General features: G+C 41.5%; 1 protein-coding gene across 1 annotated transcript in view; it reads left to right on the top strand.

Annotated features, from left to right (window-relative positions):
* The first annotated feature begins 8,873 nt into the window (after nucleotides 1-8,873).
* The window catches only part of Mybpc1 (myosin binding protein C1), an 89,776-nt gene continuing 74,485 nt past the window's right edge, over nucleotides 8,874-24,164 (top strand). The window contains exon 1 of the mRNA XM_085842577.1: nucleotides 8,874-8,883. Within this exon, the coding sequence (XP_085698703.1) occupies nucleotides 8,874-8,883 (10 nt within the window). The remainder of the gene's footprint in view (nucleotides 8,884-24,164) is intronic.

Raw genomic sequence — 24,164 nt, 5'->3', positions numbered from 1 at the left:
TACAGTGTACTCGTATACATAAAATAATTTAAAAAAAAAAAAAAGAGTTTATAGGGGCTGGAGAGATGGCTCATCAGTTAGCACTGAGTGCTCTTTTGAAGGTCCTGAGTTCAAATCCCAGCAACCACATGGTGGCTCACAACCATCTGTAATGAGATCTGACGCCCTCTTCTGGTGTGTCTGAAGACAGCTACAATGTACTCATATACATAAAATAAATCTTTTTTAAAAAAAGAGTTTATATAAAGTTTTCAGAGAAGTCAGCTTATTTCCAGCTGGAGGATCAGAGAAGATTTTGTGGTGGGCCTTACCTTGTTTGTTTGTTGTTTGTGGTTTCTTTATCTAACAAGATAAAACTTTCCTTTGGTTATCTATTGGGATAAAACTCTCCTTTGGTTATCTAATGGGATAAAACTCTCCTTTGGTCATCTAACAAGATGACATAGCGGTCAGAGCAAAGACTTGCAAGTGACAAATCACAGCCGAGGACAGCAGCCTGTGAATTTCACTGAGCTTTGTATTTATTATGTATTTATTAAAGCTTTGCTCTATTATGTTTTCGGCTTCTTATTGCAAATAAATCTATCTATCCAAGGCTGGGGGAAAAGTCTTGGAAGAGGAACCAGAAAGGAAGCAGATCAAACGTCAGAGCCAGAGGATGAGAGGAGAGCTAGAAAACAAGTCTGGATGTGGTGCAGCCATGGCGTTCTGCACAGACTGGGCAAGTCAGCGGTCCAGCCCGCATGGAGGAGGGGCAAGTGAGGCCACACCCCTCCTGAAGGAGGATTGGCAGTTAATGCTTATTGGGCGAGTGTGTCCTTATTTAAATTTTATTTCTTCTTTCTCTCTTTCTTCTCTCTCTAGCCATGCTTGTTCCGGTCCAAAGGTTTATTTATTTATTATATGGTAGTACACTGTAGCTATCTTTGGACGTACCAGAAGAGGGCATCAGATCTCATTACGGGTGATTGTGAGCCACCATGTGGTTTCTGGGATTTGAACTCAGAACCTTCAGAAGAGCAGTCAGTGCTCTTAACCACTAACCCATCTCTCCAGCCCTCAAATGTTTCTTTCGTAATGATAGTTGCCCGTGTTCTAGTAATAATCTTTATCCTAAACTCATGCAGGAAAGCCTGATTGAACTTAGTGGTACACACACACATGCACGCACTCATGCACACACACACACACACACACGCAGGCTTCAATAAAGGAAGGGGATTTTGGGGGAAAAGGTTTTCAACATGAGTGGGAGAAGATGAAAATGACCAAAATTTAGATTGGGTGTGAGGTGGTGCATGCCTTTAATCCCAGCACTTGGGAGGCAGAGGCAGGTGGATTTCTGTGAATTTCGAGCCAGCCTGAAAGAGCTCCAAGACAGTCAGGACTACATAGAAAGACCTTGAAAAAAAAAAAACTAAAGAAAAAGAAAAAATAACCACAATTTATCATACATGCATATGAAATTGTCAAAATAAAAAGCTAAGTAAACAAATACATTTATATATCAAACATTAACAACTACTGCAATGTATGTATAATCATCAGAACTGGGACAACATTTAAAAGTTTCCAGTGAGTGCTGTTAGCAAGAAGCAGAAGCTATGGAGGTGAAAACTTGTCAGGGCTAAAACTGAAAAGGCGCAGGAACTGCCACTCCTTGAAGCTTACTTCGTGGTGTGTGGTAGGACACGGAACGCAAAGGAACTCCTGCGTCTTGGAAGGAATCCAGCAAAGACACTGACTAATTTGGGAGATGAAGGGATTGTCTTCTGAGGAGCGGCTTAGAGGGTTTAACATGCTTCGGTTTTAAAATAAGGCGGGTGAGGAGAGTTCTATAGATAGCCCGCAAGCCGACCGACCGTATGAACTTGTACTTGGTACAAAAGGAAACTCAAAGTCACACAGCTAGATTGCAAGAGGACTGTTTCCTGTCTCTTTTATTCCAAACATAATGAGCCTGGGAATGTGCAATGGGGAGGGTTAATTTTTTTTCTTAAGTATAATATATTTACATAAGTCTTTAAGGGAAAAATCTTCAGTTTTCATATTACTTACTAAAGTGCTAGGTTTAAGGAACAATTGCTCATATTATCAATTTATAATGTAGTATTACTGTCCCGTGACAGTGTGTTCAAAACAGTTTCCCACATGTGTGTGCATGGGGAAAAAATTAATTCACTTAGTGATTGCTTTGCAACTTTGATAGCATTTGATAAATTCTTCAAGCCTTTGTCACCAATATCACCAATATCATTATGGGTTTTTTTTTTCTGTTTTTTCTGTGTTTTTTTTTTTTTTTTAAGATTTCTTTATATGAGTCACTGTAGCTGTCTTCAGACACACCAGAAGAGGCCATCAGATTCCATTACAGATGGTTGTGAACTACCATGTGGTTGCTGGGAATTGAACTCAGGACCTCTGGAAGAGCAATCAGGTCTTAACCACTGAGCCATCGCTCCAGCCTTTTTTTCTTTTTTTTTCTGTTACACACACACACACACACAAGGGAGGAGGTGGGTAGGAAAAATGGGAAGACCCAAGACTTTGGGTAACTCTTTTGTGGAGTTATCATTCATGTTTTTCACAGGCTGTGTCACCCAGGCTGGCCTCAAATTCTTGACCCCCCGCCCTTGTCCTTGATTTTTAATACAGCTGTGTAGAACCATGCTTGGCTTCATTCTTTAAATTTTATTTGAATTATTGTCTTTTTGAGACAGGATGTCATGTAGCCCAGGCTAGCCTCAAGCTTGCTGCTTAGCTGAGGATCCCCTTGGACTCTCAGGCCTCCCGTCTCCACTCCTCAGTGCTGGATTACAGTGTGAGTCACCACCCTGGCTTTCATTCTTCAAGGGGTTTCTCCTAATTTGTTCTTTTGGGGATTTTGAATTTCATTTTGGATCCCAAGTTTCCGATTTCCGTGACTTAGCTAAAACTCAAACCCCTTCCAAGTATGCATAGGAAAGACTGCGAGGAAACACACCACTTTTAGCAATTACATTATTTCTGATGAAAATTTTAATATTTAGTTTAGAGTCAGCTCAGGTTTCAAAGTAGAGGCTCTGGATTAAGGTTAGAGGTAGGCAGGCTGGAGAGATGGCTCAGTGGTTAAGAGCACTGGCTGCTCTTCCAGAGGTCCTGAGTTCAATTCCTAGCAACCACATGGTGGCTCACAACCATCTGTAATGGGGATATGATGCCCTCCTCTGATGTGTCTGAAGACAGCTACAATGTACTCATATAAAATAAAATAAATAAATCTAGAGAGAGAGAGAGAGAGAGTTTAAAGGGGAAAAGAGGAAAAAGGTTGGAGGTAGGTTCTGAAACTCCTTCACACTCATAGCTGATAACATGACGGGGTGTGGGGAATTGCAGGCTGGTCTCCAGTTGAGCTGAGGTCTGAACCCCGATTGGTCATAATTCACCTACATGACACAGTAGGCATTCCCTCATGCTCCTGGAACTCTGGCCCCTGCCTAAGGTACCACCTCCTACAGCCCCCACCAGAGAAGCATGGTCAATAGTCACATAAGCAATGGCCTTCAGGCTAAACTCCTCCCCAGTTACCTAGCAACAGTGAAGACCATAAAGAGGGGTGCTCAGGCCCCACCTCTCTCTCTTACTCTCTCACTCCTTTGTCCTCTCACCTCTCATTTCTTTCCTCTTCCCTTTCTCTTTGTCTTCTTCTTCCCCCCCATCTCTCTCTCTCTCTCTCTCTCTCTCTCTCTCTCTCTCTCTCTCTCTCTCCCTTTTTTCTACCTTCTCTCTTTCCCCTGCATTTCTATAATAAAGTACTTAAAACATAGAGCATCTCTGCTCCTTCAAGTTCTGCTCTGCACTCTGGTCAGTGTAGAGAACTTCTCCTATTCCCTCTCTCCCACAACCCTGGTGGCTTTAGCAAAGTAGTTCGGGGGGGGGGGGGTCCCCAGGCAGGGCTGCCCCTTGGCCACCTCCTGAAGAGTGGGATAGAGGAATGCCCACCCAGGGATGAGTGGATAGGGTAGGTAGCAGCCCTCCCACACCTGACTGACCAGAGAATAGGGAAACTCTGGTGGGGCGTTGGGCATCTTTTCCTCCCAACTTTTCCCCAGGGCTCCCCCGGGCCTCTCTTTATTATTTTGTTCCCAACGGGGGGGGATTATTAAAGGAGAGAATACAGAGAGTAGGCAGAAGAGATATTAGACCAGTGGTTCTCAACCTTCCCAGTGCTATGACCTTCTATAAAGTTCCTCATGTTGTGCTGACCCCAAACCATAAAATTATCTTCCTTCCTACTTCATAATTAATTTTGCTACTGTTACCAATCATAATGTAAGTATCTATATGCAGGATAGCTGATACACGGACTCCTGTGAAGGGCCATTTGACCCCCCCAAAGGGGTCACGACCCACAGGTTGAGAACTTCAGTATTTAGCCCTTTCTCTTTATCCCTATCCCCATCTAAACATCGGTCTGAAGTCAATGTGCTCACATTCTTCCTGGCAAAGGCTGACTTGCTCCTCCCTGATGCCTCGCTCTATGATGGTATTATAGACGTGTGGAAACTGGTTAGGTTGGAGTGAGGTTCTGAGGGTGAAGCCAAAAGGTGGCATTGATGTCTTTACAGGAAAAGATGCCAGAGGATTGCTGCATGGGTATTCGTCTCTGCCCTGCAAGAACAGATGGAGAAGGCAGCCACATGCCAGCCAGGACAAGGGGTCTCTCCAGAACCCAGCTGTACTGATGTTACCCAACCTTAGCCTTCCAAATTGCAGAAGTATAAAAAAGCAAATCTTGGTTGCTTGTTTGGCATCTAGTTACAGCACTCCAAGTTGACTAATGGGACTCTTAAGTTGTTTTACCCAGGCCCTCTTTTGCTTTTCTTTTCTTTTTTTTTTTTTTTTTTCTTTTTTAAAAAAAGGTTTCTACCCGGGAATTACTCCAATCTTCTAATAAATTTTCTTAAATATTTTGAATGCTTTGTTATTCCAATTAAAAAAAATCTTTCTGGCGTTTATATTTATTGTATGAAATGAGGGTCTAAATATGATTTTTTCCTTCCAGTTTAATAGGAAGTCGTGAAAATGGACAGGACCCATTGTTATTAACTGCTCATCAAATGGGATCTAATCAAGAAAATATAGCGTAGCCACATCAGGTAAAATTATTTTGCCTTACGAGGAGAGAAGAGGAGAGATCTTAGCTGACCATATTTCAGTCAGGGAGTATATATCAAGGATACATTGAAATGATCCATGTGAGACAGTTATTGACAACCACACTGATCAGGCTAATTAGAAGTTTTGAGTCCTCTTTTATTGATGGCCAGACTGAAAGGAGGCTCATGCCTCTAACAAGTCTCTTGATGCCCAAGTTTAGGGGTAGAGCGTTTTTTAAAGGCAAAAACACAAAGGCCATAATTCACACCAAAGTCAGATGAGTCTCGAAGTCGCATTGAATGGCAGATCACAGGAATTATTATAGACAGAACATGACAATTATTTTTTGACTTATATCTTTTAAAATTATTTTAGTTTAATTATTATTTTGGTTAATACCTCTGGACCATTGTCAAGGTCAAGGATATCTCAAGTGTGTTACCAAGGCAGACCTGACCATGGAGAGGGGTGGTCAGAGGGCTGAGGGCTGACTAAGATGGCATTATGTTACACACTTCAACATAAACAACTGACATTTTCAACACCGGAAAATGGAAAACTTCCAGTAAAAGAAAAAAGAGCCAATGAAATTAACGGGTATTTATCAAGAAAAGAAATGCGAATGGCTAATATTTGTTTTTAAAAGTGTTCAACTCCTTAGCCACCAGGGATATGCAAAGAAAAACTACTGTGATGTTCCATCACACCGTAGTCACAATTACTGTCATCTAGAAAGCAAATGTTGGTGAAGATGTGCCAAAGAAGCCTGCTGATGGGAGGGGAAACAGTTACTATGGAAACCATGATGGCAGTTAAGCACACTATCTTCTCATGCAGAGGATCCAGGTTCACTTCCCAGCACCCACAGGGAAGCTGGAATTAAAGGCTACCATGCACTACCGCCCCCAGCCCCAGCTAAAAATCAGATTTTAAATAGAGATTGCGGATCCTTTCCTTTCCTCTCTTGCTTTCTCCCTTCTCTTTCCCTTTGCCCTTGGTGTGAACATGGTAGTATACTAAAAGCCTTTTCATTTTTTTTAATTAAATAATTTAAAGAATTTTAACTTCTTAGACTTATTTATTTCATGTTTTATACATTTAGTGTTTTGCCTGTGGGTATTTATGTGTATGATATGTGTACCTGGTGACCTCGGAGGTCAGAAGAGGGTATCACAGCTCCTAGAACTAGAGTTATAAACCACCATGTTGGGCACTGGGGAGCAAATGTGGCTTTTGGCCAGAGCAAGAAGTGGTCCAATTGCCACAGCAAACTCTTGAGTCCCCCTAAGAGAATTTTGACATCATTTCCCACTGTGTTCCCCAAGCTACTCTCAAAATGCCAGGCTAAGTGATTTCCCTGCCTCAGCCTCTTCATGATACACACATGTGCATGACGCCAAGGTGCCTGGGGAAAGGGCATTTTTTTTTCCAACTGGCTGTGACATTGCCTGACTTTCTGATGATTCTGAACTATCAGCTTTTGGCCTCGCTTTATGCGAGCAAGGAGTATTTCTTTCTTGATTGAGTTGTTGCTGTTTTATAGTGTGTGTGTGTGTGTGTGTGTGTGTTATGGTTCGCTAACATCCCCCTTTCCTGAGAGTCTGCAAATACACATTATTCTAATTTTTAAAAATCCTCACATTAACTGCCCTATAAACCATGCAGCTCTTTGTCTTTGAACTCGGCTAGCCTTTCAACTCCTCCAATATCATTTTCTCTTTGTAGTGAAGTCCCTTGTTACCAACAAGTCCTCCAGGTCATAAAATACTTTCTCCAAGGACTGTAGTATTTCCTGGCATGTGTTTGCTTCAGTAAAACGATCAGTGTATTAAAAGCCCGCAGGGCCCCTGCTGAAGCCAAAGATGGCCCCGCAGCGCCTTCGGGGCATGTGTGAAATCCGTGTCACAAACATCCCTCTGCAGCACAGCATTCTGCAGAGCTTCTGTCCATCTCACAGGACACACTCAGCGTGCTGGGAGTACTGAGGATTCTGGGAAAGGGGTTCCTTTTTAGGGCACTTCCACCATAGCAAGCATCTATGGTCAGCGGTATCGCAGGTCTCTAAGGTTAGTTTTAAAACTCCTTCTTTTGCACAAGGGGAAACTGAGATACAGATTGCCAGCCAGACGTCCTTCCAGCAACTCAGCTGGTTTACACCAGGCCCATGAAGAGAACCTGAGGCCCTGACTTTAGATTCTAGATTCTTTAACTGTTTAATGTATTAACTGACATTCCCATGGTGGACACAGGTAGGCTCTTTGTCCTTCTTTCAAGCCAGGTCTAACGTGATATTCAGAATACACTGTTCTGTGGTTGACATTAACCCGTTGTCATCTAAGAGCAAAGAGTCTGTTTGAAAGGCAAATGGCGTGTTCAGTAGAACAAGAGAAGGCTTTCTTAACAGGGGGTTATTCATTGAAAGTGCTGTCCAGCCTGCCTCTCTGTCTTCCCGCATAGCTAACTCATGATGCTATTGAGGGCTAGAGTTCCCATCCGTATATGAAAACCTAGCTTGGCACGGTGCTTGGTAGAACTAAGTCTGCCCAGCTGTGCTCTCAGTCACAGGGGAAATTAACCGAGACAATGTGGCTGGTTTGGGACATTCTGTTAAAAACACATGTGGTCTCATTAGTTCCTCTAGGTTTCAGGCTAAGTGGCCAAGTCTGATACCTTCTGTGACTGTCTTGGGTTATGTTTTTGGGACCATTTGCCATCTTAATAATCACTGTTGTTTACTCATGGTGTTCTGGGGAAGCCATTTGTTATCGTGAATCAAAACATTGTCTGGTTTATCTGACTTTCTTTACTTATGTCCCACATGTACAGTTTAGTGGTGTGTGTGTGTGTGTGTGTGTGTGTGTGTGTGTGCGTGTGCGTGTGCGTGTGTGTGTGTGTGTATTTCACAAAGCTATGAAACCATTCCCACACTCCAATTCCAGAACACCTCCATCATTGCCAGGAAAAGCTTTGCATTCATGTGCCTTCAATTCTAATTCTACTTCCCCTAGCCTGTGACAATCACTTGAGCTATTTGCCAATGTTATATGTTTACCTAGTCAGGATATTTCATGAAAGTGGGGATGGATAACTTGACTGTATAACCTATATTCTATTGCTGGTTTCTCTCATTAGTATAAGTTCTATTCACATTGTGGCATATCTGCTTATTCCATTCTTGTTTATATGCTTGTAATTTTAAAAAGAATATCTGTCTCTTAAAAATGTTGCAAGTGCAATGTATCCTAAAATAGACAGCTTTGCTATTCTTAGTAGAGAGAATGAAACAAAATATTTAACTGGGAATTCAGTTTGACTAGTTAACATTGGTGTAGAAATACAATAAAAAATTTTAATCTCATTAACTAAGAAATAAGGAAAATGAACAAATAATGTGGGCATAAAAATGATCGTCTTAATAACCTTAAAAAAAGTTTTAATGAAAATTAAGAGAGAAGCCAGGCTCATGTAGTATGATTTTCATCTATTTATTTCATCACCCAGAAAACTCCGTGCACTGCTGAGTCGGCACACGCTTCTGTGGAACAGGCAGAGAACAGGAAAGAGCACGAGGCACAGCTGAATTTAGAAAGTTAGAGATGCTCGCATCTGCCACACGAGACGGACAGGAGAGTCCTTCCAGCAGGCGGGAGAGCGGAGCGCAGACAACAGATGTGAGAAAGGTCCCAGAGCTGTCAGGTTTCAGCATCCTTGTGCCGAAGTAGGGAGGCGCCAACATGATTGATGGTCGGAGCCTGTATAAAACCGGTCCACCTCTCAGCAGCTGCTTGTCACACTGACCCACACCATCTCTCTGCTGCCCTTGGGGTTTCTGTCAACCGCTGCTAGAGGGAGAAAACCTTTTGGAGAGTAATCTTTTGTTGTGGTCATGCCAGAACCCACTAAGAAAGAGGGTAAGAACACCTATAAATATTTTTCTTATAGTCTCTAATATTTATTTTAGTATTTATTTTTAAACAGTTGTCTGATTGTTTAAAAAAAAAGACTATAAAACAGTAGAATTACTGGGGTGCAAAGATAAAAAAATGGGTGTGAAAAGGCCAGAAGACTATATAATTAACTGAGAAATATCTGAAAAAGTTTATATAGTTATATTGATTCCAATGATTAAATGGAAGATGTATTATTCAACTTCAAAAGGTCCTTAAAATGCTTACATCAAAGATGTTAACTGCTCACGGTGAGAAGGCTGCTGCATTTTCAAGCTGACTTTTTTTTTTTTTTTAACTTTGTTTCTCTAAATTTCCACCTTGTGTTTGCAGTGTGCAGGGCTTGGAGCATGGGATGCTTTTTCAAGCACTTTATAAATTTGGTCAAGTTTTCAAATAATAAGAATCTGTGATATCATTTGTAGTTTTTCTTCTTTTTCACAGAAAGGCATTTGAAATATACAAATAAGAATTCTTCTTTGATTGTCCTTTGGGAGCCCAGCTTTGAAATGTCTTGCTGGAAAAGAAAATTTTTCTGAATATGAGTGGTAGACTGTACCTCTCCTGAGTTTTGCGACATACAATCTTAAAATATGTAGCCTTTAAGAAAATAATTAAGGATAAAAACGAAAGACAACTAAAGAGTAGTCTTCATTAGAAGAAAAAGTCTCCTTTCTATAAAAAGATCGGTATTTTAAAATTTCTGGTTAGTAATGGAAGCAAATTAGTGTTAGAGGTTATGAAAATAATGAAAATGTACATTCTCATAAATACATTAACTTTTCATGGAAGCATCTTTTATAAATATTACCTCATACTCTGGTCTCCCTTGGGATGACATAAATCTTTCATCCTTTACTAAAGACTGCAGAGGAGAGGAATACCTTTGAGTCTTGAGCCAAGTTTTTGATGAGCCAAGTTTTTGACAAGCCAAGTTTTTGATGTTTTGCTTCTTTGGAACTAATACAAACATGTAAATATTTGAATCAAATCCGTTTCACTCTTTGAATCTTTTTTTTTTTTATTTCTCCTCTGTAGCTAAAAGCATACTTGCACACACACACACAGACACACGTACACAGGCTTAGAGGTGAACATAAAAAACAATATTTAGGCTTTTCATTTTCCATCTTGAAAAGTGTTTGTTGCCGTTATTGTGAAGAACTTTGCAAGAGCTGCCGCGTGTTAAAGCTGAAGTTGAGCTACTAACCGAATTCTGAAAAGGCTTTTAAGTATTTTTTCTTTATGTAATTAGGTAGTCAGTGCTGACAGGCTGGGGCGATCAGTTACAGGTTGGCCCTCTTTAGTGGCAGGGAGCATTGATGGATGAAGTCTTTCTCCCAAAATAACCACACCAAATGCATGCATTAATATGGGAACTTAATCCCAACTCCGGGGGGAAGTGTGTGTGTGTGTGTGTGTGTGTGTGTGTGTGTGTGTGTGTGTGTGTCCAACCGCTGCGAAAGTGTCTTATTTGTAATACAAATGATTTACATGAGTATTAAATGTCCCTTTTATCTGATGGGTCACTTGGCCTGCCTCTTCAAGGCTCACTTGGATGAAACGCCTTTGATGGCTCCTAACTGAAAACAGAAGGTTACTTTAAAGCAGTCTGAATGTCATCTGTTGTTTGAAATCCCAACTGAAAACAACAAGAAAGCTCCAAGATTAATAAGTCAGGCGCTAGGCTGCGGAACCAATAAAGCAAACTCAATTACTCTGCCCGCTGGGTGAAAGGGTTGGTGTGTGTTGGCTTTGGCGACTTGATCCAAATCTATTCTGCATTTAGAGAGAATGAGGTTAGAGAGCTTAGAAAGAAGATATAATTTTTTGTACTCATATATATTTTATACATTTAAAATATAAATTCCCATGAAGACTAAAGTCTCCACGAGTTTCTTTTGCTGTCAAACTATGTTTTATAGTCTGTGTAGGAGCCCCTCCACCCAGGACAGTAATCTTATACCCATAGATTCTTTGCTTAGTTTAAATTTGGCTGGTGGGAAGTGGCGTCCCCCAAAGCATCACTGATATATTTAAAAGCCATCAAGGAAGTACAGCGATTTCCTTTTAAAATTCCCTTACCAGCAGAAATGGTTGTTAAAGGAGCTGCATCAAAGGAGCTGCATCTTTAGTTTGTCTTCGTAAGACTGTCTCCTTTAAGGACCGCTGACATTTACACCCTGAAGAACATGATAATTTCTGTGCTGCTCTGGTCTGTAGCAGCCACACACCCTGTAGATGGTTTCACAGTCAACGCTGTTGGCTTTAATTCCACTGAAGCCACCCTGTGAAGGACAGCACCAAGAATAAAACATGCCTTGCTTCACAAACTACCTGTAGACACTCCTCCAAAGGACAGCTCCTCTGGCCTTGACAAATCTTCCTTCTCCTCCACAGCTGGGTACAGTAGGCTGGGAGTCTTGATAGGATCTGGCAAAGAGACCGAGTTTTCAGCACCTAAAGGTGCAAAAGACATCTCACTTAGATGCTTCCAACCTGCTGTGGCCTAGTTCATGGAATCTGGTGTCAGTTCTTCGGGTAGTGGGTCATTCTAAGGAAGAGAAAGATGGCTGCAGCTTTGAACCCCAAGGAGAAAATCTAGTGGAAAGAATTAGTATATTTACTTTTTTGGAGCCATGAAAGTATTTTGGCTGTTTGTTTGTTTGTTTTTCGAGACAGGGTTTCTCTGTATAACCCTGGCTGTCCTGGAACTCACTCTGTAGACCAGGCTGGCCTTGAACTCAGAAATCCACCTGCCTCTGCCTCCCGAGTGCTGGGATTAAAGGCGTGCACCACCACGCCGGGCTGTATTTTGGCTATCTTAAGGACTCCTTTGTAAATGGAAAGCATGTTTTCCCCTTGGTGATGCTGGGCACCAAATCCAGGACCCTGTGCATGCTGGGAATGTGCCCTACTACGGAGCACCCTTGCCCAGAACAGGAGTAACTATTTCCCTTTTTTTTACTCTGCATTTCACCCATTGAATATGCATTTGCATAACTGTATTATTTATCCCATGGACCTATATCACAGGCTGTATTCATATAGACCCTGAGACTGTTGTGTTTTTCCAATCAGATGGTGAGAGGAGGCATTGAAAGGAAGCTTCCGTTGGTAGGCATCTCCCAGAGGGCCTTGCCAATGGATTCACTTCTGTCTTAACTATTATGTAAGCCTGACTCTACTCCATTTCAGAGAGATCTATAAGGTGACTTCTGCTCATCTTCATGGATAATTGCCCCATGGGTCCTAATATGCAAAGACAGAACCTGCCACTGAAAAATGTCTTTTTTTCCAGGCAAAAGGAAACTACCAAACTAAAATTAATAAAGTTTCAATAACCTTTCCTCTTGGGATACAATCTTTATTAGTTTAAAAATAATATGGGGTTGGTGAGGTGGCTCAGCAGACAAAGGCAATTGCAGCGGAGCTTCTCAACCATAGCTCCACCCATGAGACCTACACAGTGAAACTCCTGGAGAGAACCAGCAGCAGTTGTCCTCTAATCTCCACAACTCACAACGTCACACATGGGCACACGTGGACACACACACACACATGAACACACACACTAAATAAAATGTAATGAAAAATATACAAACAACATGACTCTTAAACACATACAAATTATTCTATCTTTGCAGCATATAATGATGAAAGAAAGGCACAAGGCCTGGTGCTTTAGAATTTGCACGGGGTTGTTGACTGTTAGATTCTATGCAATTCTCAGAGATTCTTTTCTCACACATTGGATTGAGACCTCAAGATGAACTTCACTTTTATCACGTGGTGTATCAAGTGCTGTTATATTTTGCATACTTGTGACTTTTCAGGAGAGATCAAACCTTGGGCATTGATCAAAACATCTGGTGGAGTCCTAACTTTCTTCTCTTTCATGCCAGATCTTTTCTTTAATGCTGAAGGCACAGGACAGCCCAGGGTTCTTTATGGCTGCAACAGTAAAGGTGTAGCCCCATAACTTCTGGAATCAAAGCCATGGCTTTTCAGCTGTATAGACATTCAACATTACAATCCTGGCTGTGTCTACCCAGGTCTTTTTCAGTGGGAGCAGGAGGGAACCCGGCCACAGGGATAATTTTCAGTCTGGAAGCTTGCCTCACTTTCTATACTTTTCTTTCTTGGTCCCTAGAACATCTTAATGTTCTGGGGAGTCCAAAACTCAATCTGAATCTAAAGCGGCATCCTTCACCTCTTGCCTATTTCTCGGCATGGCTCGGGGCTTAGTCATCGCCAGAAAAGGAGCCCAGTGATGGGAAGCCTCCCTCTCATATTTACTCGTTGACCTTCAGTTTCCACATTCAAGCCACTGGGTGGCTTATTTGAAGTCCCAAAATAAACTTGATTTGGAAAGATCTATAGCTATCTATCTATAGATATTATATCGTAAGATATGTATCTTAAATTATATATATTTATATAATAATGCAAATTATACATATTATATATTTTTATATAATACTGTAAATTATATAGTTAACATATAATCTTAAATTAAAGGGAAGTTAATAATTTATAAGAAGCAAGAATAGAGGAGAAAGGGGGAGGCCTTTCTTTTTCTTAGTCAAGAGCATCTGTTTTTCTTCTAACTTTGCATGATCATGTTTTTCAAACAAAAGACTCAGATGAGAAATGTAGACATTATACTGTCAGGTGTGTTGCAATAACACACGCATAGAATCCCCAAATCCAGAAGGCTGAAGTAGGAGAATGGAGACTTCAAGGCCAGCCTGGGCTACATAGTAAGATGCTATCTTAAAAAGAAGACAAAGAGACATGATCAGAATAAGTACTATAGTATTAACCACCCCCACCCCACCCCATTCAGAAAAGAGCTTGTCTCAAAACAGGAGAGTCACGGTGCAGGCTTGGGCTGTCTGCTTAAGAAGGAATATTTGAGGTAAATGTACCCTACAGGGGCTTAATGCTTGGCAGAATTCTTCTTTTTTAGTGCCTGCTTTTATGATCATCTGTACTGCACCTGTTCGGGAGATAAATAAAGGACTGGGCGATTCTTTCCTCTCGACCTCTCTAAATAAATCGCTTAGGAAAAAAAAAAAAAACACTGTAGAAAAGCAAGTGCATTCTTGCTTCTCGTCGCGTACGGCTGAAGATGCTTCCCTCTTGTTTCCGGGGAATTTCAAATAGCAGGAAAGTCAAGGGTAAGGGGATTGATTAACAGGTCCAATGTTCCCTGCTTGTCTGGCAAGCTTAAGAGAAAGAAAACTTGTCAAGTACTTAGATTTTCTTGGTGGCTTGCTTTCTTTTGGGCCTGAGTCGTGGCTCTGGCCCTCAGACATTTTCATCTTTGTTTAAGTGGTGTCTTGCTCTGTAGCTCATCTTGGCCTTGAATCTGCCGTCTTCTTCCCTCAGCCTCTCCAGGGCTGGGGTTACAGGCCAGCACCATCTTTCCCAGGTTTCAAGTATTTACTTTCAAGGTCTATAGGAACACAGTGGTTTACGGAGTTTCCTTATCAATGGCAATGTTAAAGACCATTCTCCAACGCTCAAGTTGGAATAAGCTACCCAAACTGAAGACACTTTCAAATAAGTCATCTCCTTAAAAATTGGAATGAAACAATCTTCTGCAATACTCTTGCAAATACATCTTTTAAATCTCAGGGGGAGCTATGAGAGGAAGTAGGTGTGAAATGATTGCTATCGCTTTTACAGACTTAGAAAGCATGCTTGTTCTTTTAACATAAATTATTTATGACCAATTTATTTTACAATGACAGCTTAGAGTGTTTATGGGCCTTTAAAGAAGATTTTACTATTATTAAAATTTTCTATTTTTACCAGCACACCTTCCTAATTTTCTCTATGAAACCTCTATTAAGGGACACTAAGATGACTCTTGGCCATCAGTGACTTCTGTGTTAATTCTAACTCTAAGCCGAATCTAACTTATGTGTGTTAGATAGGAGGTATCAGAGTGAAAGTCTTAGCAATAAGAAATCAACCCTGTCTCACCCTCACTCAGTGCCAGTTCTTGATACAATGAGATCTTCTTTTTCTTCCTGAAACCCTTCAGTTGGTTCAGAGTGTAGCATCCTGGGAAAACTCAATAACTTCCCAAGAAGTTAGTTAACTGAATTGTGTTATTCTGGGTTAGGTAAATTGTGAAGAATCTAGTTTTCAGTCAAGAGCCATTTCCTCAAAATTGACAGCACACCCATTAACAAAGACCGAACTATGAAGAAGGACCAAGACCTTGCCATTTAATTTCCCAGAGGCTGCAGATTATTTCATAAACAGAGAGAAGATGACCTCTGCCCCCGTTGGTTTTATTTTTTATTTTTACTTTTTTTTAACAGACAGATCCCCTAAACCAAAGTGGTGCTATTGTCTTGTCCCACTTGAATCTGCTCTGCGTACACAAGGGTCAGGCTTCAACTTCCGGAGACTGCATTTGCACGGCCACACTGATATTTTACTTTGAGTAAGCTAAGCACATACTATTCAAGTATTTCGGGCTCCTCTCCCCATCCATAAGGCAGAGCCCTTACAGTCTGTGCCTGTGATTCCAGAGGCAGCTTTTAGATCTCATAGGGGCAGGTGTGGGTGGGCTGAGTGAGTTAGCAGGGAGCAGACGAGGTTCATCCCGCCCCGTGTGTATTTCTCCCTCTAAGATGAGTTCACAAGAAGCCAACTAGAAGCTGACTCTCATTGTGCCTTTCAAGTTTAAATCCACTTTGATAAGACTTTTGCCCTTTTATGCTCCCTAAGAATCTCTTTATAGGCCAGCTTGGCACACAGATGAAATAGCTCAAGTTACATTTCATAGGTCAGATGTTAGGTCTTACGGGTTTATTTTACTCGATTTTTGACTTGATTTATTTATCTGTTCGGGCAAAACATATTTCTTCTTCAAAGTCATTCAAGCCTTCTTCAGATAGTATCAAAAACCTCCTCCTATAATTCCTCAGGCTACTCTGCTTATGGTCTTTGTCTTTTATAAAATGTCACGCCGTAGCTGATGTCTTCCTTATACTGAAAGTTGGCTTACTCATAGAACTGAACATTTCAGTTTAACATGGTTGGGACTGGAGGTCTTTATGATTGTCCTGTATATTTGGCCTATTTTCCTACATATTAAATAATATTCTTATCAAACATTACTGTGTGGTATTCATGGAACATTCTAGAAAGCTCAAATTCCTGCTGAGCCATGTACTAAGTTCATATACTTTCTACGCCTTGCTTTTCTCATCTTTAAAATGTGATTAAAATAATACCTGACTTGCAAGGTCTTTGTAAACTGGAAATAAATCAGGTAAAATGTTCAGAGCGAGATCTACCATATAGCAAGCCTGCAGGCATTGAGCCCAGAACCCTTGTCAGACATAAGGTATAAACACCTTGCATGTGACAGAAGCCTTGGTATTCCCAACAGCATTGGCTTCTTCCTCCTAACCTCTGGTTAATTTATAACATGTGACCAGATAAAAGTTGTTTTGGTTTTTTTGTTTGTTTGTTTGTTTCATTTATTGGTTTTTGAAACAGAGTCTTGCTCTGTAGTCTTGGCTAGACTGGTTGTTTCTGTGGAGCTCTGGCTGGCCTTGAACTTGGCAGTCCTCTTGCCTCTGTTTCTTGAGAGCTGGGGTTACAGGCAGGCAGTGAATGACACAATAGTTGGAGTTGGTATTATTGTGATGACCATTGTTGCCACCAGGAGTATGTGCTTATTTTACTCAAAGTGAAAAGAAAAATCTTAGTTTTTACACAGTTCAGATAAAAAAAAAGGGGTCTATACTCTAGGGTCTCTGCTGTGTTCCTATTGAAGTGTTAAAGGGTCTCCCGATGTCAGAAATAGAAGGACATCGAGCTGTTTCTTTACATGAGCTTTCCCACTTAGATGAAAATGTTATCTTGAATAGTTGAGCTGTATGTCACCAACAGCAGCTATGACTTGGGTTTGAGGAACATAGATTTCTCTAGAGCTGCCTTTAGTGGTTGACTCTGAATTTTAAAGAGATAGTCTTGACCGCACATGGACGGGATGTGCAACAAATTGAGTGCCGCTGGTTTATCGCTCTGGAATCTCATTTTTATGACCCCATTTGGCACCAGGACTCTCTTCCCTCTATTTTTAAAAAGTCTCCCAAAGTCAGCCCCAGCAGGCACTTGGGTGAAGGCCTTGAAAGGATTTATCCTGTAACCTCTGTCTATAAACAGAGTCAATAATACATTCCCCAGTGTAAGACAAAGTAGGGGATTTAAAGAGAAAAAAAACCGACTATGCGGGCTGGTGAGATGGCTCAGTGGGTAAGAGCACCCGACTGCTCTTCTGAAGGTCCAGAGTTCAAATCCCAGCAACCACATGGTGGCTCACAACCATCCGCAACAAGATCTGACTCCCTCTTCTGGAGTATCTGAAGACAGCTACAGTGTACTTACATATATTAATAAAATAAATTGTAAAAAAAAAAAACAAAACAAAAAAAACCAAAAACCCGACTATGCAAATCACTTGTGAAACCATTGCCTTATGATGTGTGCTATACTATTTAAATTTCTTAAAATTGTGTCCAGTTTTATCCAGTGGCCATCTGATTGTCTTTGGAAACAGGAGCTAAAGAAGCAAAGTCATGCCGGGTGTGGTGGTGCACGCCTTTAATCCCAGCACTCGGGAGGCAGAGGCAGGCGGATTTCTGAGTTCGAGGCCAGCCTGGTCTACAAAGTGAGTTCCAGGACAGCCAAGGCTACAGAGAAACCCTGTCTCGAAAAACCAAAAAAAAAAAAAAAAAAAAAAAAAAAAAAAAAAAAAAAAGAAGCAAAGTCATTGTCCTGGGTGAAATATCTTGTACTTGTTGCTGTGTGACAGTGCCTGTATCTTCATCTTCTTTCAGTGTGGAATGGCATTGTGAGTTGAAACACGTTCAATTTGAACAAAAACACAAGCTAACTGAGAGGTTTTTTAAAAAAGCCCTGTGGATTTAGGGAAATTCCATCAAGCTGCAGCTCAAGTCACTGAAATCTCCAGAATCCATGCATAATTAAAGTTTGTCTGTTCAGAGTCTTCAGCAGCATGTGGCCACAGCAGATAAACCTGGATTGCATGGATTAAACCATTTTAAAGAGTAGGGCTGTCTGCAATGCTCAGGGTTCACTTTGTTCTAGAACCCAGTAATCTTGATCATTTTAATCAATACTGGATAGAAATGTTTCTGAAATGTAATATCTCTGTACTTAAACAACAACAACAACAAAATACAGAAACAAAAACAAAAAACCCTCTACATTTGAAAAGAAGCAAATGGTGGTCAGGTGTCATTAAATAGGCCTGGAATCCCAGAAGTTGGGAGATAGAGACAGGAAGATTGGTAGTTCAAGGCCATCCTTAGCTACACAGCGGCTGTAAGGTTAGCCTGAGCTCCATGACAGTCCATCCCAAAAACCAAAAGTGAACAATGAATCACAGTGCATGGAATTTAACCTTGCCTTATACTTCGGATACTGTAGAACGTATTATCCCAAGAATGCAAACTGCTGGTTTTTGTGTCAAATGAGTTTTTATTTGTTATCTTTCCTGTTATTCTTTGCTGGAAGGTCACTTTTATTGTGCTGTCCATCACTAGATGAAACCCCGCCTTCTGCTGTTATGCACATGGCCCGATGGACTAGCTTACGAAGGGTGAAGGGTTTAATGCATCCTTGAGAACAGCCAGCATTTAAGAAAGCACACTCTTTCAAGGCCATGCAAACACAAGGCAGGCTCCTAAGGGAGAGCATCATCTTTAAAGTTGCTTGTTTTAGGCAATGTGCCTCCCCAAGGCCAGTGTTCTGTGCTCTCTCAAGACTTTGGTACATCTCAAGGCCCTTTGGGAGGCAGCTCAAGAAGCTTGGTAAAAATTCCCTCTCCTACCCAGCAGCCCTTGTAATTTTGAGGTCAGCAGCTGTTATCTGGATAAGTGAATAAGGTAGATGGAAGGAATATTATGGAGGCAGCAATATTGAACGATATCGTCTCCGTCATTGTGCCCATAAGAAAACAAATTGCTACTTCCAAAGCCATTTTACAGTTTTGTTTTGTTTTCCAACATATTTTCATTGATTATTTGGGAATTTCACGTAATGCACCCTATCACATTTACTTCAAGACCTCCCAGGTCCACCCTCCTACCTTTGAGACCTCACAAAAAAGGAAGAGGAGGAGAAGGAGGGGGAGGGGAGGGGAGGAGGGGAAGGGGAAGAGGAGGAGGGGGAGGAGGAAAGGGGGAGGAAAGGAGAAGGAGAAAAGGAAGAGAAGAGGAAGAGAAGGAAGAGGAGGAGGAGGAGGAAGATGACAACCAAGTTTTTAAACAGGGTCTCACTACGTAGCCTTGACTGTCCTGGGACTCACTCTGTAGACCAGGCTGGCCTTGAACTCACAGAGATCTACCTGCCTCTGCCTCCTGAGTACTGGTATTAATGACATGTGTCACTACATTTGGCTACATTTTTTTAAAAAGGTTTATTTATTGTTTATTTTATGTATGTGGGCATTTTGCCTGCATTTACATCTGTGCAGCATGTGCATGCAGTACCAGAAGATGGTGTTGAAGCCCCTCAAACTGCATATAGTTGTGAGCCATCATGTGGGTGCTAAGAATTGAACCTGGGACCTCTGTAAGAGCAGCTTAATACTTTTATCAATCAAAGCTCCAAACAAAGTCTATATCATGAATTTACTCACATTAAAAAGACCTTACCCTATTCTCACATAGATACATATTTCACACACACACACACACACACACACACATATGCATACTGAGTCTGAGCTTTGTGAACCAGCTGGCTAAGGGCTGGTTCTCTCTGTGTACTCATCCATTAGCAGAAAACATGCCAATAGGTAGGTCTAGAAGAGCAGGACTATGTAAGTTGCCCAAGAAAGAGAAGGAGGAGGAAGAGGAAAATAAATAACCAAAGAGAGGTCAAATATCTTAGTGGAAAACACACATGAGTGGGATTTCGAAACAGCAACGAAGCTGGCTTCTGCCTTCCTAGACCGGAGCGGGTAGATTTTGATCTTTTCTAACTCACAACAGGCTTTCCATTCCTCTGCAAGGCTGATATATATATATCAGCCTTGCAGAGGAATGGAAAAATATAGAGGAAATATATATATATAGATATAGAGGAATATAGAGGAAATATATATATATATATATATTTCCTTATGCTTTTAGAACAGAACCTTGCTATGTTGCTAAGACTTGGGCGATTGTCCCTCCTCAGCCTTGGAAATGAGTGGAGTTTCAGGCACTCTTAGTTATTGAAGGCATGGACTAGTTCTTGATTACTACTTTAGAGAAAATTAAAAAGTCGGGGCTGGTGAGATGGCTCAGTGGATAAGAGCACCCGACTGCTCTTCCGAAGGTCTGAAGTTCAAATCCCAGCAACCACATGGTGGCTCACAACCACCCGTAATGAGATCTGATGCCCTCGACAGCTACAGTGTACTTACATATAATAAATAAATAAATAAATCTTTAAAAAAAGTCAAAAGATGTTTCAAACATTAATATATATAAGCATGCACTTTCTCTGTCAGAATGCTGATGTCATTACATGTGGTGTGTCCTTCAGAAAACTTCACGATTTACCCATGAGAATGTGAACGAAAGATGCAAATTACACCTTAAAATTACAGAAGTGATGTTGAGATTCTAGACTCTAAAAGAGCCCTCTGGGCTCAGGATTCCCAGCCCATATTTGAGGACTATTATTATAAACCAAGTGTTTGTTGATTTTGGTGACAGGAGTTAGTATAACCGATACTTCCCGAGGTGAATGTCTCCATGCAAACCGGGTTTACAGTGAGGCTAGTTCCTTCTGGTGCACTGTTGTCTGGGGATTTGCTCCAAGTAGAAGTACATAGTGCCAGAGTCCACCATCAGCACAGGGAACACATGCAATGCTCATCGCCTCTTTAATGGAAAAAGAAAGAAAATTTGCTATATGTTACCAAAAGTGACCTCTATTAACAGTGGGTTGGGTAAAGTCACCTTGATTGATGTGTACAATATATAACATTGTCACAGATTTCATTTTGAACTCAGAATGTTACCTTGAAAATAAGAAATACAGGTCAGTAAGATGGCTCTGACTCTGGCCACCGAGCCTGAGAACCTGAGGTTTGTACCCGAGGCCCACGTGGTGGAAGGAGAGATCCAATTGCTGTCCTCTGACCTCCACATGCACACTGTGGTACATGTGCACACACAGGCACCTGCACATACACCACACACACACGCACACGCACACGCACACATGTGTGTGCGTGTGCGTGTGTGTGTGTTTTAACAATATAAATGATAATTAAGTCTGACCATGGTGGCCCACTCTTGTAATCCCAGCACTCAAGATGGATACGGAAGAATTTCAAATCTAGCTTGGTCTATATAGACTCTGCCTCAAAGATAAATAAGGCATATCATGTTCTCAGGGCCATATTACCAAAGGTAATGGTTTTAGTCGATTCATTTTTCAAAAGCTTCCTCCATAGGTGACAGAATGCAAACCACAAAACACATAGCATTCGATGATAACTTTTTATGCATCTTTCCTGACTCGACGTTCCTGTAACATTCATGTGGTGGAATTAATTATGCCCTCCATCATATAAAAATTGAAATGAAATTATACCTAAGGGCCTACAGAATATTTTTATTGATAGTGTATTGCTTAAATATATGATAAGATACAATAATGTAACAATATTTATCATGTAAAACTAGTATGACAGCTTAAATGAGATTATACCTAAGGGTCTACAGAATATTTTTAATGACAGTGTATTATTTAAATATATGACAATATGAAATATAATAATGTAATACTAGTTTTATTAAGTAAAACTAGTACGGCAGCTTGGTGACAGGCAGTGAGCCTATGAAAAAGAGAGAACTGAGTTATGCCATTTTAGCGGACAGACGCATATATGCAGAGAGCTTAATGCCATCTAAGAGTTAAGGCTTCCCCTTCCCCCCTTAAGTTACTGACCACAGAACCCTTGGCACTGAGAGTGGACATGGCTTCCACAGGAGAGAGTCTCACCATTTATGGAGTCCCTGGTTCCCAGTGTTTCTTCAGCAGCTGAAGGCCATGTGTGAGGTTGTCTCACGCCTGCCACCAGTGCCCGTCAGTTAGAATGCCTGGGCACAGGCTGTGCAGGCCTGCCATTGGCAGCATACCTGTGCTTTTTACAGTAGATGGTCATAGGAAAAAGCCACCATAAATAGATCAAGCATCTGAAAGCATTTCAGCCTTGCAGAGGAAGGGAAAGCCTGTTGTGAGTTAGAAAAGATCAAAGTCTACCCGCTCACTTGGGTCTAGGAAGGCAGAAGCCTGCTTCGTTGCTCTTTCGGAATCCCGCCCATGTGTATGTTCTCCACTAAGATATTTGGCCTCTCTCTGGTTATTTATTTTCCTCTTCCTCCTCCTTCTCTTTCTTGGGCAACTTACATAGTCCTGCTCTTCTAGACCTATTGGCATGTTTTCTGCTAATGGATGAGTACACAGAGAGAACCAGCCCTTAGCCAGCTGGTTCACAAAGCTCAGAGTCAGTATTTTGGCTTTTGAGTAGGCAGAAGTTTAGTGGCATCTTGCTTTGTCAATATCTATTTGCCTGTTTAAGATATGAAGAGTTGGCTTCAGAGAGGTGATTCTCAGATGTGAAATGAAAGCTATATATTGTCTATGGGCCTCAGGATAAGTTTCAGAACACAGCTATTGTAATGGAATTATCCCCTCATTGATTAGATAACAAAGAGCACAAGAAACCAATCACTGGCCAAGAAGAAGGTGTGACTTCTGGGTCAGGAAGGGGAAGAGGGGACCCAGGAGAAAGAGCCAGTCGAGGGAGCAAGAAAGCCAGACAAAATGTAAGAAGTTGGCAGCTGTTGGTTGGATCCACCAGGATCTGTCACTCGAGAATTTATAACATAGATTAGCTTATGAAATTAAGATACTCTGTTCTGCCCCCAAGCAATTGTGTTATCTGTGGTTCTAAAAAAAAAAAAAAAAAAAAAAAAAAAAAAGATATGGCGAGTTTACCAAAGAAGGTACCTCTTGGCTATCACTACCCGGGAACCACCTTTTGGTGGGTACCAGTTGCCTGAGGGGTATTTGCCTAGGTGGGACATGTTTTTTTCTTGGTTCTAGTTGCCTTTCCAGCCTCGATTTTAAAAGGGGACAGATTCCTTAGAAAGGAAAGGGGGCGCGTTGTTCCTGAGAGCCAATACCCTAGCCATGATTGCTCTCCTGCCCTTGTTAAGAAATGCAAGACATGTGTTGACAGTTAAGATGAAATCTAAAAGATGGATTTGGGCGGGTGCCCAGGAGCCTCAGCCAGCAGGAGGACAGCAATGGAAGACATAGCGTTCCCTGTGGGTAATGCAGCCGAAGAAAGCTGCCCATAGAGCAGCAGGGGACAGTTCTTGATTTCTTGGCAGGGAGGAGAAGGGGCTTTTGTGCGGGTAGGAACAGCCTGCCAGTCGGCTATATTTACAGAGCACCTGCTGTGTGGAACTTGGAAAGGAAAAGGAGATGGGTCTTGTCCTGAAGAAGCTTGTGACCAAAGAGGGAAGAAAGGCCCGCAGCTACTGTAAACTATTTAGCATTTACAACCATCTATGAGATGGAAGCTGCATAGGGGACCTTTAGGGTCTGGACTGAGCCGCAATGCTCCCCGTGTAGGCTGTGAATTAGCAGCTTCAGTGCCCACAAGCCCGTGAGAGATACAGAATTTTGAACTTGGCCACTGATCTCCCCCTCAGAATCTATGGTTTGATCAGACCCTGTGCAAATGGCAGTTTCTGGAGCTCGAGGGTCCCGAGTATTGTAAGAAGGCAGAGTGAGGAGAGGCAACAGAACCAATCCTGGCAATCATTCACCAGCGAGTTCCTTAAACATGGGGTCTCCTCTCTCAGCCCGTTTTGTAAGCCAGATTCACAACGTGTTCTCCCATCTACCCCATACTCAGTGGAGGTACAAGGGATATCGTTACTAACAAATAGCTGCCATAGAAGCAGCCAGTGAATTTGGGGGGAGGAGGTGCAAATGATTTTA

Source organism: Mus caroli, unplaced genomic scaffold (assembly GCF_978045245.1).
Source record: "Mus caroli unplaced genomic scaffold, Mus_caroli_1 scaffold_9, whole genome shotgun sequence".
Classification (NCBI taxonomy): Eukaryota; Metazoa; Chordata; class Mammalia; order Rodentia; family Muridae; genus Mus; species Mus caroli.
The sequence above is the reverse complement of the archived record's forward strand: the minus strand, read 5'-3'. Positions and strand labels throughout refer to the sequence as shown.